This window comes from Rhipicephalus sanguineus, chromosome 2 (assembly GCF_013339695.2).
Source record: "Rhipicephalus sanguineus isolate Rsan-2018 chromosome 2, BIME_Rsan_1.4, whole genome shotgun sequence".
Classification (NCBI taxonomy): Eukaryota; Metazoa; Arthropoda; class Arachnida; order Ixodida; family Ixodidae; genus Rhipicephalus; species Rhipicephalus sanguineus.
The window spans coordinates 215,553,556-215,579,768 of record NC_051177.1 but is presented as its reverse complement, the minus strand read 5'-3'; the positions used below and the strand labels follow the sequence as shown (position 1 = coordinate 215,579,768).

Here is a 26,213-nt window from a genome sequence, read left to right as displayed (position 1 = left end):
CGTTATGCCAAATGGGAGGCAGCAATAGCAGTATCTGCCAAACGGAGTGATGAAGGTCATATATTTCTGGGAGTCACGCACCAAGCACACTTGGTGTAAGCCGGAAGTTGCGTCCAACTTTGAAAAAACACAGGCATTGCCGAGCGGTCCGAGGGTTTGGTCGACGATCAGGAGTACATGGCGTAAGTATGTGGCGGGAGTACGTGGCATTTGTCGTTGGCACCGTTAGCAGCAAACATACGAGGTCGATCACAGCATAAAGTGTAAATAACCAATATGTCGAGTCTTTCTTGCAGCTGTCTACCACTTTCCTTTATTGGCGTACTAAAAAATCAAGTCTATAGATTATCCATCAGTTTCACACCTCCGCGCATACTTGCTCATGGCGCGTAAGTTTGTCAGCAGTAAACATTGCACAATCTTTCTTCTTCACAGATGCCTTGACCTACAATGACCCTGATGATGTCAAAGACTAGGTCGAGCACACATGTGAGTGGCCAGAGATGTGACAGCTGAATGTTGTCTATATCTCGTTGAGGCGAATGTAAACCTCTAAAAAGAACTTATTTGTACAGTCAAAAATGCGTACAGGTCAGCAAAAACAGAATTTAAATAATGGTAAGCAAGAATGCAGAATCATCTCACCTCAGATGTCTGCAGGCAGTGGAAAAATGTCTTCTCGCCATTCTCCCGGACTAGTGTAAAAAAGAACAGGCACCTGCATGCAAAAAGGCACAGCCCAGCTGTGTCAAGCTGCAAAGTAAAGATGAGCACCAAGTGCTTGTCCATTCATAATAAAGCATGGAGTCATACAAGCAACTCCGTTGGGTTCATCATTTATCCTCGGCTTCTAATGCACGATTGCCACGGCCCACTGAATCAAATTTCACCCCACCACCTATTTATCTGCCATCAATCAACCACACTTTTCATTCCTTGGTATGCGTTTTGTAGCAGACCATCTACACTACAGAAAGCATGGCTTGGCCATCGCCATTTTTTTTCTCTTAAATGTCAACTAGAATATTAGCTACCCTCCATAATCCTTTTATAGTAAAGATTTTGAATTCACTAATACGCTACAATAGCTCTTACTGACAACTCGAGATTTCACTCCCCAGTGTGCCCTGCCCACCTATATGCACCACATTTGAGTTGAGATCCTCAACCTACACAGCTTTACAGTAGTATCTGTGTTAGTACTACTGCTGGAAGTCATGCTAGTGCTTTTGCAAAAGCTAAACGCTGCCAGTAATGAAAAAAAAGGTAGTTCATCCCGCTCTCTCATACGAACTGTTAAAAACACTACAGTAAAACAAGCCTTCATTTGCGATTTCTAGTGAGATTTGAGATTTTGAAATGCAGTTTGTTTTCACCACAACCAGTACATTAGTACACAACAGAATGTACTTTTTATGGTGAGGATAGCAGCAAGGAAGCTCTACATCTACAGCATGATTAACCCTGCCAGCCACTTGGTACAGAGGCAGCAACATGGGCTACATAAACAGTTTGAGTCTTACACAATAGAAGTAGTTGCAGGTTTGTTGGACATTAAGAAATACAATTTGCACAGTGTGTGCTGCTATTCACACAGTGTAGCAGCCTTTGACGCGGGTGCACCCAAGTAAACGTCCAATTGCACACCTCCCCCTAGCATTCTGGCCTAGCTCTGTAGTGTCCTTGGCGGCCCGGTTAGTTACACCACACTCAGCTTTATATATTACCGTATAGGTGAACCCCTAGACGAAAGACTGGGGAGCAGTTTTTGAGCCTTATTCACCACGAGATCTTTGAGTGGCGCCCTCTCGTGTGTGACGTCAGAGAGAGGACTCGGGTACCACTCTTCACGCGCGCGCGTGCTACGTGAAGGCTGCTCGATGCTGTCGGCCAGTCTGTCCTGCTCGAGTGATTGAAACATTCGTGGGCAAGTTCATAAAGCAACTTCTACTGAATGTTCAAGCAAAATGCTCAGCAAAATGGAGGGGAGTAGCCATCAGGTGCACGTTCAGTGCCGCACTGCTCCTGGTGTCGTCTGCTAGCCATTAATGTGTATATCAGCATGTATGGCGACAATTTCTTTTCGCGACTGTTCTATGGCAGTGGCACACTCAAAACGACTTTCCAGCCCGTTTTAGATCACTGACTTCAGCATTCGGGCTTCGGCTTCCGTGTCTGTGTTAAAGCGCAATATGTGCATACCGCGTGCTGCGCGTGTTCGGTTGCCAAGCCTGCTCCTTCGATTGAATTCCTCTGTTCGGAGTTTAAAGAGCATGAGAAATGACGTTTGATGACATTCAATTAAATTAAATGGTCATTACAGGCAGCAAACTTTGATTAAATCCAAGTTTTCAGCAGCTGCTGTGTAAGTGCGTCGTAAGTAGTTGAAATTTAAACAACAAATAAAAAGGTTGACAGCAGAAGTCAAAAGGGGATGCATGACAGTGATATGAAATATTGGTAAGTTGTGCGGAGTTTTTTTTTTTTTCTGCAACGTGTTTTAATCCCTACATTAATAAATCGATGTTTTCCGAGTCGTTCATAATCGTCTGAAAGTATGTTGAAAAGAATTAGTGTAACCATGCTAACGTAGATAAAGACACAGTTTTCGCATCGCAAAGTCGTCATAAGATGTATTTGCAATGAAATAGTGTAAATCACTCCCAACGGTCAACTCCTTATAGGGCGTGGTGCGATCGCTGTACTAAAATGACTCGCAGGGTCCCTTTTGTGTAAGATGCATTTGTGTAAGATGACGTGACGGCAAAAGCCATTTTCTTCTTTTTCTACTGTCGATGTATTGTTCCTTCTTTCCCCATCCCCTTCCCTCGCCCGCACCTCTCCGAATGCTTTCTGGACATAACGTGGTTTTGCACTGCTAACGGATCGGAAAGGCATTGCAAGCTTTCTACACATCACCTGGTTTTGCATTGCCTCTGTGATTGGCCCACTGATCACGGAGGCAATGCAAAGCGACGATGTCATGTGATGACGTCATCATGTGATATGACGTTATGATGTCACAAATTTTGGCATGTCATGATGACATCATAAGGTGACGTCATCATGGGATGATTTTTTGCATCACTCGTGTTGATGCTGCCGACGCGAGACACCGACGTGGGACACCGACGGTCAATTTTTGCATTTGATGAGGAATCTAGGACTTTCATCTTAAAATGTTCAATCTTCTTACAGCGCGGTAAAGAATAGCAATAACCAGCCAAAAGGGTCAAAAGAATGGTGGGAAAGAGCCCACTTTCTCCTCTTCCCGGACCAATTTGCCGATTTTTTCCACTATTTACCAAGCTGTACTATCGACGTCAAATGAAACACGAACAGTGGAGCACGTTTCCCAAGCATTAGGAACTGTATAGTACGCGCCATCCTGTCATCACCAATTACAGGCCCGCACCCCCGATTAGGCAGCACTGCACGATCGAAAGCATGATTGTTGCTCACGAGCAGCAAACCGTATCAGCGCATCTCTAATCACAAGGGTGCGAACTGTACCACACACACCACTGCTCGCGTTTCATTCGGAGCTAATAGTACACTTAAGTTTTAATGTGCATCCACCTCGCCCACTCTACGCTAGTTGTCCGCAATAACCCGCTGGCCAATGAAGTTATTAATTTCATTTTGTCAGCAAACGTTGTGTGTACACAGATCCACATGACTATAATTGGGAGTGGAGTGTGAATTTTCATTCAACTGAAGTCTGCTTACACAACATTAGCTTTTATTGATCGCGCTTTGTTTCCAAAACGGCATAGACTCTCTTTATTTCACTTGGCAAGACGTTCGCGCTTTCACACAAGCTATTTTAACGCCATCCAGCCCAGTGAGCGACGCTACGAACTCGGGGGCATGACTCTGACTGCGATGGCTGTGGGTATAGGCATCGGGCATGGGAAGAGTTTGGACTGGTGGCGCCTCTATCGGTGGAAGTGCCGAACTAACGGCATGTGGGTGCCGGAAAGGGGAAGGCACTTGTTGCGGGGACGCGGGGCTGGATGTTGGCTGAGCTTCACTGTGCTCTCGTCGCTTGTGTCCTGCGTTGCCGAAATGTAGGCGTGCGCAAATAGCGAATTTTAGAATCGAATATGAATCGAATACTGATGACCCCGAATTGGGCATGAATACAAATCGAATACTGTTCGAATAGTAAGACAACCGTTTTAAGAGCAGCTCTAGGCTGGTAAGGTAACAATTTTTAAAACAGCCCAAGAATTCTACAACATTTCATTTCAAACAAATATTCACAAGCTTTAACAAAGGAACGTTACAATTACTTTTAACCGAGAAAAAATACCGCAATTATTTAAACTAAGGCAAGCGCGCACACAGCAGCAACTATAGAGCCTTCGAAACATTTTGGTAACTGCTCGCTGAAATATAGCAGTGACTATAGTTTTCAAGGTGGTACTTTCTCAACAACTTTTAAATAAAATTGATTCATAAATATTATGCAAGTTTCATGAGGTAACATTATTATGAATGTCATGCTAGTGCATTGATGTCATGTCATGTAGTGGATTGATGACAGTGTCGTATCAGTGACACTGGTGTTTTAAGCAAAAGCGCCATCATCCTGTGATTAATATAGCGTCGAAAGTCCCGTAAGTACACGGGCTGCATGCATCTGGGTTATTCGGTCATGAAAACAAGAAAAGTTACCCCTCGCTGTTCCAACGTCTCGTTCCTTCGGGCATTTTTCGTCATTGCTGATTATTCGAAAAATATTCGAAAACTATTTGGTATATCTAATATGCACTATTCGATTCGTTATTCGAAATTTTCGAATATTCACACACAGATGCCTTGGGGAACCAAGTCCGAGCAGACATGTTGCGCTGTAGGCTGCACAAACAGCTACGCAAACATGAATAAAGCTGGGGAGTACATACAGTTTCATCGGTTCCCGTGTGCAATAACCGTCGACACCACAGCCTCGCTCGTGCACTGTCCGCCAATGATGGCCTTCTTTGCGTCAGGCTACGTGAAATACACAGACTGAAGATTACCATAGCTGTTAAAATATTAGGAACGGCGAAGCATCGAAAAGAAAACAAAACGGTAACAGCAGTGTGCAAGTACAACTGAGGAACGTATGCACTCAGCGAAGCATCGTGTAAAAAAAAGACGAAAAGTGAATGGGAGATGTACGCTCTCCTTTTTTAAATGTTAGGAGATAATGTTGTTGCGTAGACAGAATAACAAAGTATTGGAAAAATAGAAAAGGTGCTACTTATATCTAGCTCCACATCGTAGCTTATCGCGTTAAGTTTCCTCTGCGAGGCGCACTTGCAATGCAAAGTTTAATGCCACCTTGGATTTTTTTAGAGCTCCCTTACAGCATAATGATGTGTGCAAAAAAATGTTTCGTGCCCACTTCGACCGTGCATGTTTCTTGCAGAGGCGTATTTCATTTTGGATAATATCGACACCTGATCACGCACCGTGTTCGCTGATTGGAATGTCGCTTTGGTTGTTTCGACAGCTCACTTGGTCAGCATCATACTACAGTGGAACTTCGATTATACGTCCCCCAGTCCTGCGACGACCCGTGTTTTACGACGAATTGGCTTGATCCCGGCAAAACCCCCATAGAAATAATGTATTAAAAACCTCAATTGTACGACGCAACTTTACGCTGGCCCCGCCTCGTACGACGCTTCGCTAGACTGTCCGAGAAAAAAAAAGACCTACGATGACGCGAGCTGGCACGCAAACACACTGCGGCCGGGCGAAAAAAGTCGGGAAACTGAGGAACCGAGTTCGTATCCGCGCTGCCACCACAGGGCCTCTTCAATTTTTCCACACGCGGTCGGCCATAGCTAGCCAGAGCCAATGTTGGCCGGAGCCAGCCGGAGCGCATTCGTTTTGTCGCATTGCACTGCGCACTTCCGTTGTCGCCTTTTTTTTTTTCTCTCTCTTCTTTTGGGTGGTTTTGTAGTGACCGTTGTGAGCAGATAACATGGCAGATAATTTCGAGCTCGCTTTCTAGTATGCAATAACTTTCACTAGATTTCGTGTCGTTATACCGGACGTGTTGAACAGAGATTGTTGAGCCAACATTTGCGACAGCCGCGGCAACCGGAACTCGCCGCTGTCTAGCTACCAGAGGGCTGGGGCGTTTTAGCCGCTCGCGATTGGTCGAAGCTTGCAAATCGAATAGGCCTACTGCCGTGCTGCCATTCAGCCATTCCTTCACGTGTTTGCCTCATCGGTTGGTTGTGCTGCGCCGCAGCTGCTGTGTCCACGTGCAAAATTTTCTGTGTTTGGACATTGGTGTGCGAGGAAGCTTTTGAATTCTTGGTTGCGAGTGCTGCGTCTCGCAATGTCGCGGAACCGAAGACCGCTGACGCTTGGAGAAAAGCTTTGCATAATCGAGGAGGCAGAGAAGTGGAACGGAGCAACAAAGGCCAGCATTGCCCGCGACCTGAACATTCCCGAGTCGTCGCTGAAAACGATCCTCGCGAAGAAGGACAGCATCCTACTAAATGCGGCAAAGTTCGGCCTGAACAGGAAGGCCGCGAAAGATGGCAAATATGCTGCCATGGAGAAGGCCCTCGTTGAGTGGTTGCGTCAGGCCAGCAGTTCAGGAATTGCCGTGGATGGCGCAATTTTGAAGGAGAAGGCTGAGACAGTTGCATTGCACTGCGGCATTGACGACTTTAAAGCCTCCAATGGCTGGTTGGATCACTTTAAAAAAACGCAGTGGAGTTGTGTACAGCCGCTGCTGTGGAGAGAGCGCGTCAGTCAGCTCCGACACTGTAGAAAAGTGGACTGCATTGCTACCGGAATTGATACAGGAATACAAGCCGTCAGATGTGTTCAACGCGTACGAAACTGGATTATTTTATAATATGTAGCCAGAACAGACATTGGCATTCAAAAGAGAGAGCTGTCACGGGGGTAAGCGAAGCAAAGAGCATCTTACCGTATTGCTTTGCGCTAATGAAGACGGCTCTGAAAAGCTTCCTGCCCTCATAATCGGCAAGTTTGAGAAGCCGCGATGCTTCAAGAATTTGAAAAGGCTGCCGTGCCAGTACACGTTCAACCGGAAAGCCTGGATGATGGCTGCTATGTTTTCTACATATCTGCAGCAGCTGGACTCCAAAATGGGGGCTAAGAACAGAAAGATTCTTCTTCTGCTTGACAATGCACCATGCCATCCATCAGATATGTCGCATTTGAGAAATGTGAAAGTTGTATTTCTGCCCCCCAATTGCACTAGCCAGCTGCAGCCACTTGACGCTGGCGTCATCAAGTGCATGAAACAGAAATATCTGAAGTTTCTGGTGCAGTGTCGGCTGGCGGGCATGGAACGCAAGCAGTTGGATAAGAAGCTTTCTGTGCTTGATGCAATGCACTGCATTGCTAGTGCATGGGACGCAGTCACGCCAGAAACCATCGCCAACTCCTTCAGGCACTGCGGCTTTAATAGAAGTGGTGCTTGTTCTACCAGTGAAGCTGCAGTGCCTGTTGACGACGAACTAGAGTTCGGCAGCCTGGAGCTGCCTGGATCTTTCGCGGACTATGTTGGTGCCGACGACGATGTTACAGTGTGCAGTGAAGTGTCGCTGGATGACATTATCGAAACTGTGCGTCCCGACACTGCGGGAACTTCCGACGAGGAAGAGATGGACGACGCTGCAGAGGCTAGCGCGTCCGTTCCGACTTACGCGGACATGTTGTGCTACGTCGACCACATTCAGCGACTTGCTGCCAGATGTTGCAGCTATCGAAAGAAAGCTGATGCGTCGTGGCTGGGCAAACTCTCAGAAGAAAATCACAGATTTTTTTAAAAGGTGAGAAATAAAGGTTCGTTCACACCTCCGATAAAATGCGTGGTTGTCATTCTTTCAATTAATTTAATCTACGTTCCTCGGAGCAGCGTAGGTTTGTGCCGCGGACTTTCTTAGGCATTATGTGCCCGCTGTTGTGGGGCAACAATGACCGTCACTGCCTATATTCTCGGTTTTTCGATTATACGACGCCCGGATTATACGACAATTTTGCGCGGTCCCCTGAAAGTCGTATAATCGAAGTTCCACTGTATGCAATACCCACTGGGATCGCACATGTTTATGATTATGCCGAGATTTGTGCCCAATGATAAGTGCGTCTGATTTCGCGAAGCCATCGAAAATTTAATTGCTGCCTTGGTTCTTTTTCCAGCTTGTTCCCAAAGTGGCAGGTGTATATCGCCCGGGGTTCACGCACATGCAAGGGTACAATATATTACGTGCCGAAACGACGACATTATTATGAGGCACGCCGTGGTGGGGAACGTCGGAATAATTTCGGCCACCTGGGATTCTTTATCGTGTATTTTAATTTAATCTAAGCACGCCGGCATTACTGCATTTCGCTCCCATCGAAATGCAGCTGCCGTACACCCTTAATAAGGCCCCGTGTAAATTGCTAGCTGTAGCCGGGATATTAGACCAAAAAGGTCTGGTTTCCTGTTTGTAACTGGTACTTTACGAAGGACACGATTAAGAGTGTATGCGGGAATCGAACCCATGACCTCAATCTTAGCAGCGGCACACCTCAGCCTGCTAAGCAATCACGGCATGTCGCATGCAAGGCCAATATAAACGCTCTGTGCAAACATGCAGCTTAGTTCTGTTTACAGTGAGCCGCGACGGGAAATGTACCGTCATCAGCTCAATAAAACACTTGTAGGTCTCACGGTACGGCATTTAAACTGTGGTGCATTAAGCCAACATGCTTCGCTGCTGTCACAATACAAATGGTTGACTCGGAAAGCCAGCGCAATCACGAAATGTACAGGGGCTGTCTATTTGTTGTAGCTTTGGTTCACAAACATACTTCCCTTTCAAATGAGCATGGCCATCGCATTCCTCTCCGTTACTAGTTCGTAATACTGTGTACGACAAAAATAGCTTCCAGGTGAAGATCGTGAAAGCATCGCTTAGTGCGGCGAACTGCCATCATCCACTCTTAACGCCTCTGCTCCTCGCACTGTTTGCATTGGGAACGGTAGAACTTGACGGGCAGTTTTCAGCTTTTCGTCATTTATAAACTTTTGTGACAGTTCACAATGCCGCAGGACTGCGTGCCTGCTTTCCAGTACGACGAAGGACTGGCACCCATAGCGTGAAAAATGCGAGATAAAAGTCCCGCACGCACAATGGGAAAAGCAAGCAAGCGCGACCCGTCTGAACTACCAGAGCTTTCCCCTCTCTCTGTTGGGGTGGCAGACAGCACTGCGCAAACTTGAGCATGTGAGGCTTATGCTGGAGACCTATGTGCAGCTGCCCAATGAAAACATTGCCATCTACACGGAAGAAATGAATCGCCTCTTTCGACACACCGACCCAAGTATGCCTGAAGAGAAGAAAGTCAGGTTCCTCATGCAGGGTGTAAAACAAGAACTTTGCTGGATTGATAAGGAACCCACCGAAGACGGTCGGTGAATTTCCTTCAGAGGCTTCGACAATTGAGAAAACGCTTGAGATGCGAACGTGACAATACAACCGCAGCTTCTTAGCCACAAGCTACACCGATGTTCAAGCGCTAGGAACCGCCGACCTGCATGAGACGATCAGAGCAATCGTGCACAAGGAGCTGCGAAAAATTCTACCTTCATCGCAACCTCAGGTGTACTCCATCGCTGACGTCGTGCGCCAGGAGATCCAGCAATCACTAGGTGCTCCGCAGCTAGCAGAGCCGCAGTTGCAAGCTATGAGCTATGCTGCTGTAGCTCACCATCATGCTCCTCCCCCACGCCCACTACAAGACACCAAACCGCCGCAGTACCGTCGCCAGACGCCGCCGCCACAATTGACGCCCTACCGTCCGCCTGTTGGCCAGCGCTACACCCCTAGGAAGACAGACCCTTGGCACACCCCTGACCACTGCCCACTTTGCTACCACTGCAGTGAAGCCAGTCATACCTACAGTCATTGCCAAGACTGCCAGATGGGACTATGCAGCTTCCCCGTTAATGCACGGTGTCCAGAGCGAGGTGAACGACTACGCGACATCACCAACTGCCTGGCAGAAGTACCATGGACTCCCCCAAGGACCTTCCCGATCGCCATCGCTAGGCCGCTGTGTCTCTCCCCAACGCTGACTGTACACTGGCCTAACCCGGGGCGATTCACCTAGCCCATATCCAGAAAACTAAGGGCAGCAACAGATGGAGGTGCAGTTGCTGTACGACGAAATACCGAAGATCCTCTGCCGCCGCCGAAGACACCGCGACGAAATCTAAAGAACACGCCGCAAGCCGAACGGAGCCCTGATGTCGAAACTTCATGGCCCTGAGAAGACCTGACGACGCAACGTCGAAGCAGCAGGACAAAACGACATAGCCGTGATCTGACACCGCGACCTAACCGCAACGACGGTCACAACGTCACCGGTCTCGTTGGTTACTGGAGCCGACTATTCCTTCACCAGTGGGCCGTTCGCCACGAAGTTGAAGAAAATTAGGACTGCTTGGGAAGGCATTGAAATCCGGACCGCTGGAGGCCATCTAATAGCACCGTCTGGCGTCTGCACGGCAAGAGTCATCATCAATAATTGCACTTATCCTGCGAACTTCGTAAACTTGCAACATTGCTCCAGGGATGCCATACTTGGCATGGACTTCTTCAACCAACACGGTGCCGTCATTGGCCTAGGAAACAAGTCGATAACAAGTCAAACAAAGCAACACTGCCGGATACGAACCCATGTCAACATGCCCTGAACGTGCTCGAGGATCAAGTCACCATCCACCTAGATTCAGCGTCATATTTACCGTTGGCACCGTAAAGGCTGAAGACACCGAAGGTGTCATCAAGAGCGATCAGTGTTTGCTGCTAGACCAAGGCATTTGCATCACAAGAGGCATTGCTCGGTTGCCTGAAGGAAAAGGAAGCATGATGTTAACGAACTTCAGCCAAGAATACACACATCAGAGCAGGGGCACGATGATTGCGTACATCGAAGAAATCTTGGCTGTCAGCGATGCATTTGCCTTTTCAGATTCTGACGAAGCTACAACAACGACCCCAATGCCTGAGCCATCCTTCGACATAAACCCAAGCCTTCCCGCTCGCCAACAGCAACAGCGCCGATGCTTTCTGAACATAGGCGTGCGCAGGGGAGCGAGCAGGGGGGTGGCCGCACCCCCTATTCACCTAAGAGAGGGGGGCGGCTGAAAAGGCTGCCCCATACATTGACTTAATAGGGAAGGGGGCGCTGCGATGAACCTTCGCCCGCCTTTGCCCGCCATGAAGGGGAACCCTGCACACGCCTATACTTCTGAAGGAATACAAGGAGTGTTTCTCGTTGTCACCGCAGGTCTGACAAACGCCCTTTGCTAAGCATCGTATCATAAGGGAAGAAAATGCTCAACCACTCCGTCAGAGTCCCTACCGGGTTTCGACGCGAGAACGGGAGGCCGTTAAGAAACAAGCCGACGAAATGCTGCACAACGACATCATCCAGCCGTAAAAGAGTCCGTGGGCATCTCTCGTAATGTTAGTGAGGAAGAAGGATGGGACCCTATGTTTCTGCGTCGATTATCGTCACCTCAACAAAATCACGAAGGACGTGTACCCTCTTCCATGGATAGACGACACCAAGGATCGAATCCACAACACAAAGTAGTTTACGTCGATGGAACTCAAGACCGGGTACTCGAAAATCGAAGTCGACGAGAGAGACCAAGAAAAGATGACCTTCGTAACACCAGACGGCCTGTTCGAGTTCAAGGTCATGCCCTTTGCTCTTTGCTTGGCAACTGTGACTTTTTAACGCGTTATGGATACAGTGCTGGCTGGCTTGAAGTGGCAGACGTGCCTCGTATACTTGGGCGACATCATTGTGTTTGCCTCAAACTTCGACAAACACCTCCAGCGCCTTGAAGCTGTACTTCAAGCAATCAAGACCCCTGGACTCACCCTGAAACCAGAAAAGTGCCGCTTTGCGTACGAGGAGCTCTTGTTCTTGGGCCACGTCATTAGCAAATCTGGAGTTCGCCCCGACCCGCGGAAAACAGCTGCCATTGCTGCCTTCCCAGTGCCCACCGACAAGAAGGCCGTACGCAGATTTCTCGGCTTGTGCACCTATTACAGACGTTTCGTCAAGGAATTTTCACGGATCGCCGAGCCACTAACTCACCTCCCGAAGAGCGACATGGAATTCAAGTGGAGAATGGCACAAGTCGAGGCATTTCAAGAACTGAAACGACACCTGCAGATGCCTCCGATACTCGCGCATTTCGACAAATACGCCGATACGGGAATCCACACCAACGCAAGCAGCGTAGGACTCGGCGCCATCCTTGTGCAGAGGACTGACGGACTGGAAAGGGTTATCAGTTATGCTAGCCAGTCACTAACTAAAGCGGAAGCCAACTATTCCACAACAGAAAAGGTGTCCCTTGCCATCATCTGGGCTACGTCCAAGTTTCGCCCCTACATCTACGGTAGGCCCTTCAAAGTTGTGAGCGACCACCACACGAGTTGGCTAGCTAACTTGAAAGACCCTTCAGGTAGCCTGCAATGGTGGAGCCTAAGACTTCAAGAATTCGACATTACCGTCGTTTACAAGTCTGGAAGAAAACACTCCGACGCTGACTGCCTGTCTCGTGCCCCTGTCGACCCACCACCATAGGACGACCAGGATGATGGCTGCTTCTTGGGAACCATAAGCGCCGACGACCTCGCTGAACGACAGAGAGCCGACCCGGAACTCAGGGGCCTCATGGAATACCTCGAGGGCACGACCGCTATTGTTCCGAAGGTATTCAAGCGAAGAATGGTGTCGTTTTTCTTGTGAAACGGCGTTCTCCTGAAGAAGAACCTCTCGCCACTTCGAGCCAACTACTTTCTCGTAGTGCATTACGAACAGAAGTCCTCCAGGGCCTACATGATGATCCGACGGCTGGACACCTCAGTGTTTCCCGCACGGTCGCAAGACTACACGAAAGGTACTACTGGCCGTGCCTTGCTGCCGACGTCGCTTGCTACGTAAGGACATGCCGAGACTGTCAGCGACGCAACACACCACCGACAACACCAGCAGGCTTTCGTCAGCCCATCGAACCTCCTCGCTGACCATTCCAGCAAATCGGGGTGGATCTACTGGGGCCATTCCCAACGTCGACTTCCGGAAATAAATGGATCGTCATAGCTACTGACTACCTCACGCACTACGCCAAAACTAGGGCTCTGCCTAAAGGCAGTGCTGCTGAGGTAGCCAAGTTCTTCGTTCAGAACACTGTCCTTCATCATGGTGCCCCAAAGGTCCTTATCACCGACAGAGGTATGGCCTTTACTGCTGACCTAACTCAGGCGATCTTGGGATACAGCCAGACAAGCCACCGCCAGACCACTGCCTACCACCCCCAGACCAATGGGCTCACCGAGCGTCTAAATAAGACCATAGCCGACATGCTGGCCATGTACATCGACGTTGAGAACAAGACGTGGGATTGCATCCTTCTGCACATGGCCTTCGCATACAACACAGCCGTACAAGAAACGATACAGATGACGCCTTATAAGTTGGTCTACGGAAGGAGCCCAGCTACGATGCTCGATGCAATGCTGCCAAGTGTCGACGACGAAGACAATATCGATGTCGCCGCTTATTTGCAACGCGCCGAAGAGGCCCGACAGCGCACCCGCCTGCGCATCAAGAACCAGCAGAGGGTCAACAGCCATCACTATAATCTTCGAGGACGCCACATGGAATACCAACCCGGTGACCGTGTGTGGGTCTGGACGCCGATACACCGAGGGGGACTTAGCAAGGAGCTTCTTCGGCGATACTTCGGGCCATAAAAGGTGCTTCGACGTGTCGGCACTCTGACTACAAGGTTATCCCGTACAGCATTACGAACTCTCAACGGCACCGTGCACAACCTCATGTTGCCCATGTCATGCGCCTTAAGCCCTGTTATGCACATTAGCGAACCTGAGGACTGTACTTTTTGCTTTAATATTGTACTTTTTTGCTTGTAGGGTGTTCAGATAAGAACGTCGGTGCATGTCTGTGGACCCCCTTTATTTCGCTGAAAAAATATATTTTGCAGTTTGAGTCCCCAGGGCCACTAAACCATTCTTAGTTCCGCGAAAAAAGATCTTGCCTTAGTAAAAAAATTCAGAAGTCTCCACACAGCAGAACCGCTTTTTGCGAATTGCCTGAAAATGGGATTTTGATGAGGTGCTACAAAATAAATATTGTAGCTGTGAGTCTCAAAATTTTTCTTGGCATACTACGAGTAACGTATGTTTACCAAATATTGTTATCTTCCAGTTTTGTTGGCTGTATTTTATGAAAAAAAATCGCAAATATGGCACATTGCTCAATAAAGCTCTAGATTCAGGTTTTTTTGCTTCTCGTCTATAACACTCAGAATTTCCCAAATTTGCCAGAGTGTTGCCACACATTAGTATAACAATTGGGTTAAATATGATTGCCAAGCATGATGTAAAACACAAACCACAAATGCATAAGTGAAGGCATGTCTATAAAAATACAATACTTTGAAATGCAATTAAAAAAAGCCATTTTCAATTTGTTTTAATCTCCCCAGAATTACAAAGCCGCTAAAGTGCCCAAATTGACGTTCCCGCGCAACCACTTAAATGAGCGAGCATGTAGCTATTGTTCCCATTATCATGATTTTTAGGTCTTAAGTACGTTTTTCTCGTGTTCACAAAACATGGAATTGACAGAAAAAAGACGAAGTGTTGCTTTAAAGTGCAAACGTGTGTATATGAGTGTTTGTAGTTATCGTATTATTGTTCCTGGCGAAAGCAACTATGAGAAAAAGTTCGTCTAGATGCACTCGAGTCGGATTTTAGCATGCAACAGTTTCTTCAGTCCTAATGCACACAGTACGCGAGACAGGAATTGGAGGAACACTGGGTCCGCGCAGAAAGTGTCCTGGAGACGGCACCAACGATCTCTGCCTTCTTGCGCCTGGCGTAGGACGTCCGACAATGACGTTTCCTTTCACCGTCATCTTCAGGGACAAAACTTCTGTTAAGTATATTAATAAGTATAGCTCCTTAACAGCATTTTGCTCAGGAACAAAATTTTTGACAGACACAGATGCATCTGTGCATTTTATGACGATCTGTTTGAAGAGGCTGAAGCAGTTTTCATGACAGAGAGAGTTTCTTCTGGCATAAAGCTCATGAACAGGACGTTATCCAAATATTAAGTGAAGCATTTCTTAGCAAACCTATCTACGTATCTATCTATCTATCTATCTTGCCACCTACGTCTGGGTGCTGTCATGATCGCCTCCTTAACTTGGTGTAGACCAAGAGTGGCATGGGAGGGTAAGAGTATTTCACAAATATGACTGTCGGGTCAAGACATGAATAATGTGAAAATCCTGTCGTGTACGTCGCCAAACCCTTTCCTCCAGACACGTGTGGCACATACCCGTTTACCACGGGCCACGGTGTACGGGTATGCACCACAGGTGATGGTTTATATCTACCCAGGAACGTCGAGAACAGACATTGGTAACTTAAATGCGAGAGCATTAAGAAAAACCGACATCGGCAGTGTTGACCCCACGAATGGAAAAAATAAAATTTAGGATCCCAGCAAGAATCGAACCCAAGCATTTTGCGTGGCAATCAGGCATTCTACCACAAAGCCACGCCAGGTCTATAAACTAGTTTGGAAAAACAGCCTATGCAGGCGTAATGTCAGTGCAACGTCAATTGTGGTTGTGGTGCTGGCTATATAATTTTACAAGAAAGCAATAAACATTACATATGTACTTCTTCAATAAAGGCATCATATCAGATTAAGATTTGTGGTTCCAGTGTTGGCTCCTCTTTTATAGCAGTCTAATAAACGTTACATTTGTATTGCTATGACTCAGCAAGCTATATTGAAGCATCGCTCGACCCTGGAGGAATACATTAATGAAATTTACGAATCATAGTCACATGATTGCACCATGAAGTGCACTTAGTTTCGACAATACTGACGTATGTACTCTAACGTGAGGGCTCACGTTGCGCAGCACCATAAGTTACCCTTTAAACACCAGTGTTGCCGACGTGCCTGGTAAGCCAATGATTTGCACACAGCTACTACACTTACAACAACACGTTGATCCACCTCGTAATATTTGGCTCAAAGCCATAAAATACAGCATAGAAGTACTCGCCGACTACTTCGCATGAAACCAATTCCCATAAAGCATGGGATCTGCCGAATTTTTTTATACTCCGAAAGTTCCGCTTATAGCTAATCTTTTTCTTGTGCTTGTTCAGAGAGCGCTAAACACTCGCTCTGAGCTGCGCAACTGAGCCACAAATCTCAGGAGAGTACAAGAAGTGCGTGAGTACTTGCATGGGCTGCTTAGTAGAGGACTGCCGGGCAGTCGATGACACGACTGACGGACGTGAAAGCCGATGCGCTGTTGCAATTCCAACCTTTCTGAAGCGTATTGAGCTGTTATATCTGGGATACTTATAAGTGAGTTCTTGCTTTATTATTGTACTGCCTTTGTGTATGCACTTTTTCCCCCCTTCCATGTTCTTTACAAGCATCGGTACGATGCCTTTTCAGAGGGGGGCAACGCCACACACGCTCCTTTCTTTGGAAGTTTTATGTCACCGGCCAACTGCACGTGTAGCTACTGACTTGTGCAAACCGCGCCAGAATGTCTGAGAACATCTGAGCTTATTTAAGGGTTGTCTGTTATGCTTGAGCGCGCAAACACAAACAGATGTGTTCAGTCTGGAACTAACGCGGCACCAGCGATAAGGCTTGAATGTTCGATACCGCAGGTGTAAATGCCAACACGCCTTGCCGTAGTTTAGTTTTATCGACGGCCGATGCTCTGTTCACTGTTATCACTGTACAGTGTGTATTGCTGTAGTTTCCATTTCCCGGCTACAAGTTCGGCCAAATAAAGAGTTTCATCTTGGTCACGCCGACTGCTGACTTCATCAATGTCACGACCCTGTGACAATATGAAGGTGCCACTTGGTGGAAACACTTTCCAAAATGCTGGCATATTTTAGCGTTAAAATTTTAAAAATACCCTTTTTTAGTCTATTTTGCCCGTCATCAAGCATTGTGCACAGGCGCTTCAGCATGTAGATCTGTCTTGCATTATATGCTCTAAGCATCTGCAAGTTTGCAATCCTGATAGAGGCAACAAAGATGGAGTGTGTACAACAACAACAACAACGAAAAAAACAAAAAAAAAACAAACAAAAACTCGCCTTTCGTGTGAGGTAGCATGCTGAGAGTCAAACTCTTGAGGCATACAAAGATGAGCAATCACCACAGGGTCATAGCCAGGACAGTTTGTCTGCAAAACACAAGTTTGAGGAAATGAAGTTTTGCGAAGATGTGGAGTATGAAGGACATCATCACACCAGAACCACAGGCCCCATGGTGCCTGCTGACCGCTCCATCAGCACAGGGGCTGATGACACTGCTACTACAGTTTAACTAGAATCTAATGTTTAATATCATCACCTTGTCAGATGGAAGACACATATTCCTTCGGCAGAGCCCAGGTTCAAGCACGAAGACGACAATCAAAGGTCATACCAGTCAGAATGATAATGTACGGTAATGGTGCTTATACTAATTTTTCCCATCTTGGAAGCGGCCAACCTGGCCCAAACGATGTCTGTGCAAAGATTATGGTGGTCAGTGATGGAATGTGGCATAGTGACTAGGTAATTTACTATGGAAATTTTTTACAGTATGCTATATAGGCCAATTATTGATGAATGAACTTTTACTAATATCAGCTGTCAGTAATCCTCCACAGCCCTGACTTTCCTTGTAAAATAAACAGTGCCGACTGGTGCACACCATCAAGCAGACTGAATAGCAGCTTCCGTTAATCAAGTGAGGTAGGACGCGTTAACTGAATGTGTCTTCTGCACTGTGCCGTGATGTAGTGGGTCAAGGTGAACACCTCATCAGTATTCAAGCTGGTAAAACTAGAAGGTGCTTCACGAGAGAAAATGATGGTGACCATAAACAGCCCTAGAAGCGATACTTGGGCTAGTTGGTGGTAATTCATTATGCAAGAACAACAGCGCTAAAAACGACAAGGACCAAGAAAGACACGACACAGGCACGTCTTTCTTGGTCCTTGTCTTTTTTAGCACTGTTGTTCTTATGTTATGTCCATAAACAGAATAATAATTTTCCACGTCAGCTTCTATGAGGCCTTGCATACTAATGAGGTGTTCACCTTACATATGGACGACCCGTACATGAAATATTTTCGAGCTGTCTGTAATTATTCCTGCAGTGGAAACAAATTACATCTTCACAGCTTGAGGGCAGAGAGACATTTATTTGCGAGGAAAAACAGATTTGCGGATAGGTGGAGAAAAGGCCTTGGGGGAGGAAAGAAGATACAATGACCACAAAAGCAGGCAACTCGTATTGCGTGGAGGACGAAATGTAATTGTGGCTTTCAAAGTTCTTCACAGTGCCCCCTCCACTGCAATAATGAACAGTGCAGTTTAGGGATGAAATTTTCAAACTGGGCAACACCAGGCATGGAAAGACCACAGACCATCAGACTTACAGAGCAACTAAATCAGAAACAGCAACAGACATGATCTCCATAAATCAGCCTCCAACACAAGACACGACCTTCGCTTGTTACAGCACCGTGAAAGAGGCAACACGATTCATACCATGCTGCCTTCTCTATGGCCAAGACACCAATCAGTTAACAAGTGACGCAGAGGAAATTGCAGAGCACGCTGAGAAAGTTCACCAGCTCCCGTGGCTGCACAGCAGCAGGCAGATGCATGACGCTACAACATCCACCACACAGGGATGTCCTACAATCTTGGAGACCACGTTTGGCTGTAGACTCCAATTTGCCATCATCACCTCCGTGAAAAGTTGCTCATCCTGTACTTTGGTTCATATAAAGCGCTACGCCACATTAGTGAACTAGGAAGTGGTTCCAGACAATACCACTATGCACAAACTACACAATGACAACCAAACTCTAAAATAATTCATGCTGAGCGCATGAAACCTTTCTTTGCGTGTTGATAGCTTTTATTTTTCTATCATTCACTTTTTTTCATTTGTTTATGGTTTAATTAGTGTCAATGAGTTTTCCCCTTATACTCAGGAGCATTGACGCTATGCTTATTTCGAGGAACAGGGTATAATGCAACATGTGGTAGTGTGCGAAGAGGCACATGGACAAAAAAAGAAAGGAGTGCACACGCTACCCCACCGGGGGTCAAGTCCCAACCAACGCATTTGGCAAGAAGCATCCAACCAGACACAAAACAAAAAGACTCACAGGGTCCCTTACGCATTGGCCTAAGACAACTCGAAGGCAAAAGCCACCTTCTTTTTCTTCTCATTCCACATGCTGATCCTCCCCCTCCGAAATATTTCCGCACCTAATGTGGTTTTGGACTGCCTCCACGATTGGAGGCATTTACGATATTTGCGGGCATTTTTTTTCCCCTTAAAATTCCTTCCACTTGCAAAGAACAAAATGTCTATAAGGCTGCATTTCACTTGTTGAAAAAAAGATATTGTAATCAACAAGTGTACTCACAAATTTCAGGGATTATGAAACTGGCAGGAAAAATTTGTATATTTTACTGTGAAGCTGTATATGGCTAGGGTTCCATCAACAAAAACTCCCAGGAAATGTGGGTATGTGCTACACGTGTTCGTATGTTATCGTTAAATGCGTACGCATTGCTAAGCCACCTCAACGAGACTGTCTGTACTTGTGTCACGCAAGATGATCATCATAATGAAATTAACAATAATTTTCATGGCAGGGCTGGATATAAATTCGGGCCCCAACACTCTGAAGGCAAGAGTCTTAACCAGTGGAGTACATGCCTATGCTTACAGAAAGTGAATATATCTAAACGATATGAATGCACTGGAGTAATGTTGCAAAACAAACGTAAAAAGAGAACATCTTCTATGAAACTTTCTATGAAGCACTTTCTATATGGTTTAACAAAACTTGAAATTCGGCGAGATGGTGCACTTTCTATATATATTGTTGCGGGCAAAATAAGACAGATAGCCAGGAGTTGACATCTTCCCCAGAACCAGACCAGCAAGAACATTCTCTTCTTCCACACCTAAGCGCGCACATACCACAGCAGAAGGCTCATACATGATTGCATGTGGCAGCCTTAGATGAGACTTCGGTAGAATCTACTGAGGAGCTAGGAAAGAAAGTTGTAGAAGGTATCTTCATGGAAAAACTGCAACTATCAATTCCAGCTAAAGAAAGAATCATAGGCTCGGCTTCAAAAGTGAAAAAATCTCGCCCTGTAATCCTTAAATTCTTGAATTATCATGAAAAGGAAACCATCCTAAAAAAATCCTACAAACTAAAAGGCACATCCCTGTCTCTTTCTCAGCATTTCTCCAAGCGTGTGCGAGAGGCACGTAAAAAACTCACAGTTTCGCAGCAAAGGCAAAGCAATGAATGCGATAGCAACAAGTTAGAATGTCACACGAAGAACGAAAGCAGCTCGATATTTGCAATGCGCCACTCGAGCACAAAGGATTGACGAAAAGAACACAAACAGGACGACAGTGAACTAACAACGATCACAGCTCGACACTTGCAGCGTGCTGCTCAAACACAAGGAAGGACACTCGAAAAGAATGCACAGGTACACACAGGATGAGCGCAAACTAACTGTTGCAGTTGTTACTTCTTCGTGTTTGAGCAGCGCACTACAACCCAATGCCCTTTCTTTAAAACTGCGGCAAGCGGAGTGACCCCTCCGTGTCTCCTGCCGCGCAGTGGCGTTCGATGCATTGTTTACTCGGCGTTCCACATCGTCAGTGGGTACAGAAATGGGCCACTTTTTAGTGCACGTCTCAAGGGCAGCTTTCAAAGTCAAAGGAAAATGTAGGAGCGTTGCTTTAAAGCATGCCTTTCGGGCAATCTCGCGGGTGATACTACTCACACTGAAGCACCTCAGAGCTCTGCCTGCCATTAGCGTTAAATGCTGTACTATATAAATAGCTTGCCGTTGTTAAGCTAAACAGTCGGTGGTGTGTGGCCGAGTCGTTTAAGGCAGCGCGCTGCGGAGCGAGGGGTCGAAGGTTCGAATGCCAGTGGTGCACTTCAGAAATTTCTTTTTTTATTTATTTTTCTTTGTGGCTTTTATTTATATATACATATACATATCCGGGACATGACGGCGACGGCAAAAACCAGCCGAGAGTGTCCATATAATCGCTATCGCAATAAAATCTTTGGGAAAGTGCAAGAGGAAATATAGAAAGGGGTGCCAAAGTTACACTCGTTCATGAGAAACTTAGTGTCAATGGTACTCTTTACACGTGAAATGACGAGAGAAACGAACATTGTCAGCCCAGACCCAGTAAACCAGACCAGTAAACTGCAGAAGTATATTAAACAAAACTACTCAACTGGAACCAACCAATAACAAGGGATGCAGTTCTAGTGGGTGGCACATTACGATTAAACTATGCAACGTTCCCCAACTGTCATTTAAGTACTGCTCAGAAAATCGCCTGATATTATAGTGGCTCCAACATGATGAAAAATAGTGAAGCTGCATTTGAATTTCATGCTTTATCCTGCCTATTTCTCTCATAAGCTGTTTATATTGTCATGAGTATGGAAATGCCACTTCGGCACGGCCGCTGAAATGGCACCTAAAAGAGGAAGACGACAACATTGTTGTAGTGGGGTTGACTCTGGAACTGCCCTGTTGGCCTGCAATTCCGTTCGCTCTGTGCAGCATTAGCTCGACCAGTGCACACTGAATAAATACTTCCGGTAACAATAATTCAAAGGGCTACCTTCAGTGTTTCGCACTACTGCCAACATAAACAATGACCTGTGATCGTTCCCATTGTGCACCAGTTACAACCACAACATTTCTGCAAATTTTCAAAGGTCGCCTCTGCAAATGAGTCCACCCTTTGTTGTGTTTTTCTCCCTTGATTACTCGAAAATTAGGGCACCACACGTCTTGTTCAAATCATGTGAGCCTGCCTCATTCACCAGGAGGAAAACATGACCAGGGATAGCCGAGCCGAATGGTAGATTTGTCTCGGTGCCTTTGCAACATAATATGCTCTAGCACTGCAGCATATTATGCCACTGCACCAGGGGTTTATCTACATGAGCCAAAGGCTGGGACTGTTAGATGGCATACTCTGTGTACATATATTAATAGCCATAGTTATGTATTTCAATGCTGTGCAAACGGTAATGATGTAAGGCGAAGAAAAGCATAGATACAGGAAAGAGCATCTTTCCTGTACTTCTTGTTTTCTTTTCGTTGCGCGATTACCTTTTGCACACTAAGAACCAACTAGCCCAACAAATGTTTTCATCATCAGCCTGTCTACGCCCACTGCAGGGCAAAGGCCTCTCCCATGTTCCGCCAGTCAACCCGGTCCTGTGCTTGCTGCTGCCATGCTATACCCGCAAACTTCATAATCTCATCTGGCCACCTAACTTTCTGTCTCCCCCTCACGTGTTTGCCTTCTCTTGGAATCCAGTCAGTTACTCTTAATTACCAGCGGTTATCCTGCCTACGCGCTAGATGCCCTGCCCATGTCCATTCCTTCTTCTTGATTTCAACCAAGATGTCCTTAACACCATGTTTTATTAAGACATGTTTGTTGAACAACATGTGTTATTAAGATGTATTTCAATGCATGGGAAATGTCTTGCTTCATGCTATCCATCTCAATCTGTACAAATCATAAGTGTGTATACATACTATATTTATGCTGATGTAGGGTTTCTTTATATGCTTACTCTGCTTATATGATCATTCTATGCGTTTTCGTATCCTATCTATATTGCATGCAGGCTCAATGTGTGCATTCCTGTGTTCTATGGAGGGCTACCCAGCACCTCCACCACATATAGCGGTCTTTATTTTCAGCGAGAGACTGACCGAGTACAGCAGTACTGGTGTTGCGAGAGTTGTGTCCCCTTTTTCCACATTTTAGGGTCAAGCGGCCGCAGCATCTTGTGCTCCCTTCATCATTACAACAGCGATAATGAATGGTAAGAGGGGTACAGTTGTTAGCACGTGTGTTTGGTTAACATCTGTCAAAATTTATTTGCATCTCATTCACTGACAATACAATCAGAAAAACATTCTGTGATTCTATCACACAGGGCCTGAATGACTGTATTAAAAGCGTAAGTAGATCCATGCAATCATTCTATGCTGAGATGTTTAAAAAGACAGCCAGGAGGTAATAGAAGTGCTTGTAATAGCTCAGGGAAACTGCAACAGTTTCCCCAAAAAAAAAAAAACCGGCTGATTTTATGGTGCAAATGCAGAGTGGTAAGACCTGACATTTGATATACTGGTCTGGTGATCGTAATTGGAGGAAATGAAGCAAGCCACATGGTTTTGTATGGATTCCAGGGCATTAATTAGGCAAGTCTGATGGGGCAACCAGATGGCAGACGCATATTCAAGTTTCATAACCAGGTCTGTGTATATACAGTGGACATAGCACAAGCACAATGTGATAGCGGCGAGCACAATCGTCAGTCGTCAATAATCTGATCGCCCGAGAAACGTGTCAGCTTTTATACATGCCCGATTGAACCTTCCAGTGTTAACGCTGGTGCTCGTGTCAGCCCCAGTATAAACTCAACTACTCGCGTCCAGCGGACAATCTCAACTGAACAGTCCACAGCAATTGTGAAGTTTCTCAAACGCCGCAGCGCGGCCTGCGACAAGCGGCACTAACAGTTTCTTTTTGTGGGTTAAGGCGCATCACACGAGAACAAAGAAAGAAGCGTGCATGGCAATATGTAAGATGTATGGTGTCAGGGGCATGAATTTCAGGCAATTTCAAGAAGACAGACATAGATGGGCATCTCTGTCATCCTGTTTAGTAACATAACACAATCCACTACCCTCGTTTTTGAAGCTTTTTTACAAGTACAGTTACAGGCCGTAACTTCAAACATATTAGAAATAACTTTTTATATTTACAAGATTCTTTAAGCCTGCAGCAAAGCCATTGTATTTTAAGGAGGAAAATATAGATTTTGAAGTATTTTCTAAATTTTGTGAATAATTTTATGAGGGTGACATTTTTTTATTTAGCTTCATTAGTTCAGAAGAGAAATAAAGCTGCCAACAGCAGCAAAAAAAAAACTGCTTAACAGGAAGTATATAATATTGGACAGCCGGATACTAGAATATGTACATGCAGTGCAGCATGAGTTTTCAAATCAAACCATAATAATTCCTTCAGCATAGAATCAAGGGTCAGCATTCCTACCATGGGTATCGAAAAAGAAAAGAAAATGAAATTTTAAATGCATGCATAGTTAATACATATAGATTGGACTTAATGTTAAAAAAGGCAATTATAGCTCTAGTTGTTTTAGATTGTGATATATTACTGCAACAAGCTAAAAAAGGAACAAAGATCATTTGAGGATGCTTAAGCTTCTCCTTTAAGAGTAGAACACGATAGCATAATCGGGCCTAATTTGCAACGCCTTCAAATTATGGAAAGGTGGCACCATCTGGCCATATCATGCATGAACGCAAGTTTTCCACTGCTCACAGAGCACAAAAAGCAGCAAATGAACCACCAAGCTGCTCAAGAAGTGTGCTTGCAGAAGGCCTGGGTTCAATTCCCATCTTGACCCAAGTTTGCCCAAATTTCTTTTCAACTCAATTACTTTCCTTTGTTCAGAGGAACTGCCCTGAGAAATTTGCCTTTACTCTTTTGCACCTATGAATATTGTCCTTTCACCAAATTTTGAGTGACGCCGGCACCGTAGAGCTATTGCGTTAAAAACGTATTTTAAACGACCTCCAGCTCCGACTCAGCACACACACATTGTATAAAATAACACACAAGTGATCGCAACATTCAGGACTAAAAGAAAAAGGACCTGGTGGTTGTGCTGTACTATTTACAATGCAGGTTGAAACGTGACCAATTAGGGCTACGTAATGCACACGGTACTTTCGTTTCTATCATCTTCAGTTCGTGTCATATCGGCATAATTTCGACATAAACACTTACGTCAAAGTAAACATCCCCTTTAGCAGCCAGATTCGTAAAGACATCAAGCGGATATCTCAAGCAATTGCACATTACAGTGGATGTTTAGGTGTCGCTTTTCAATCTGTGAGCCCTGTACAGGGTATTTTGACCATGTTGAAAAAGGCTGCTGCTAAGAACATCAGGTTTGTTTGTTCCATGCCTTTTAAAACTAGTATGTAAGAGGGTCGCACAGCATGGTACACAAACAAGAGCACGAGTCAGCAGATACAGTAAAAGCTCATTAATTCGAACTCGAAGGGGACTATAAAATTGCTCGAATTAAGCGGAGTTCAAATTAGTGGGTGGGCGCTAGAATGAACGGACGTCATGCCACAGTGCACGGGCAGAACCCAAAGAAGCCACCTCTGGACTCGTTATCGCAAATTCGACGTTACTATGCATTTCAGGCAGGTGATTTTGTAAATTAAGTACATGGAGCTCTAACAGCAAATAGAATCATTTGATCAGTCATTGATATGCCAGAAACAAGCACCGACGTACATTCAACTGAGCAGTGAGCCTTAATGTGAAATATATGACGCTATGGATGCTCCAAAACACGTTTATTTATATGGCAGAGTTCCACTCAATGAAAATTAAAAGTAAGTAATTAGCATTTGCTTGCGTTTCTTTTGCAGCAACTCCATGAGCATGGTTTGCAGCTTGCCCAAGAACTCCACCGCAGCATCCAAATTCTCATCTGCTGAGAAATGCTGCTGTTTCATTGATTTGCATCTAGTAAATTTGGTTTGGTCTGGTTTTGCAACACATTGTGATCACTCTGGGTCGACTTCTGTGAAGAGCGATGAAAACCAGGGGCTCTCAGTTCGAATTAACCGCTGTGGATACCGACGCACGTCTGAATTATCGGGAGTTTTCCCCCCTTGAAATACACAGGGCTGTGCTGGGACCAGGGCGTCAGTTTAAGTTAGTTTGAATTAATGAGCTTTTACTGTACTAAATATCAAGGGACATCGCATGCGTGACACTTGTATAGCACTACGCTTACACGTGATAAGGAATACAGTGGACAAACTGGCTGCTGGGTGGGTTGCGGGATCATGCCAATCTTTTACCCACAGGCACTGCTGGCAACCTTCCGCTACACTGCAAGCATAGTGAGTTTTCTTTTT

The 26,213-nt window shown here is 45.8% G+C and overlaps 1 protein-coding gene across 2 annotated transcripts in view; it reads right to left on the bottom strand.

The window, feature by feature from the left end:
* The window catches only part of LOC119384074 (DENN domain-containing protein 2D), a 184,981-nt gene that overhangs the window by 122,333 nt on the left and 36,435 nt on the right, over positions 1-26,213 (bottom strand). For both annotated transcript variants that reach the window (XM_037652354.2, XM_037652355.2), the window contains exons 6-7: positions 17,241-17,329; positions 646-718 (exon numbers count right to left, since the gene is read on the bottom strand). In XM_037652354.2, the coding sequence (XP_037508282.1) occupies positions 646-718; positions 17,241-17,329 (162 nt within the window). The remainder of the gene's footprint in view (positions 1-645; positions 719-17,240; positions 17,330-26,213) is intronic.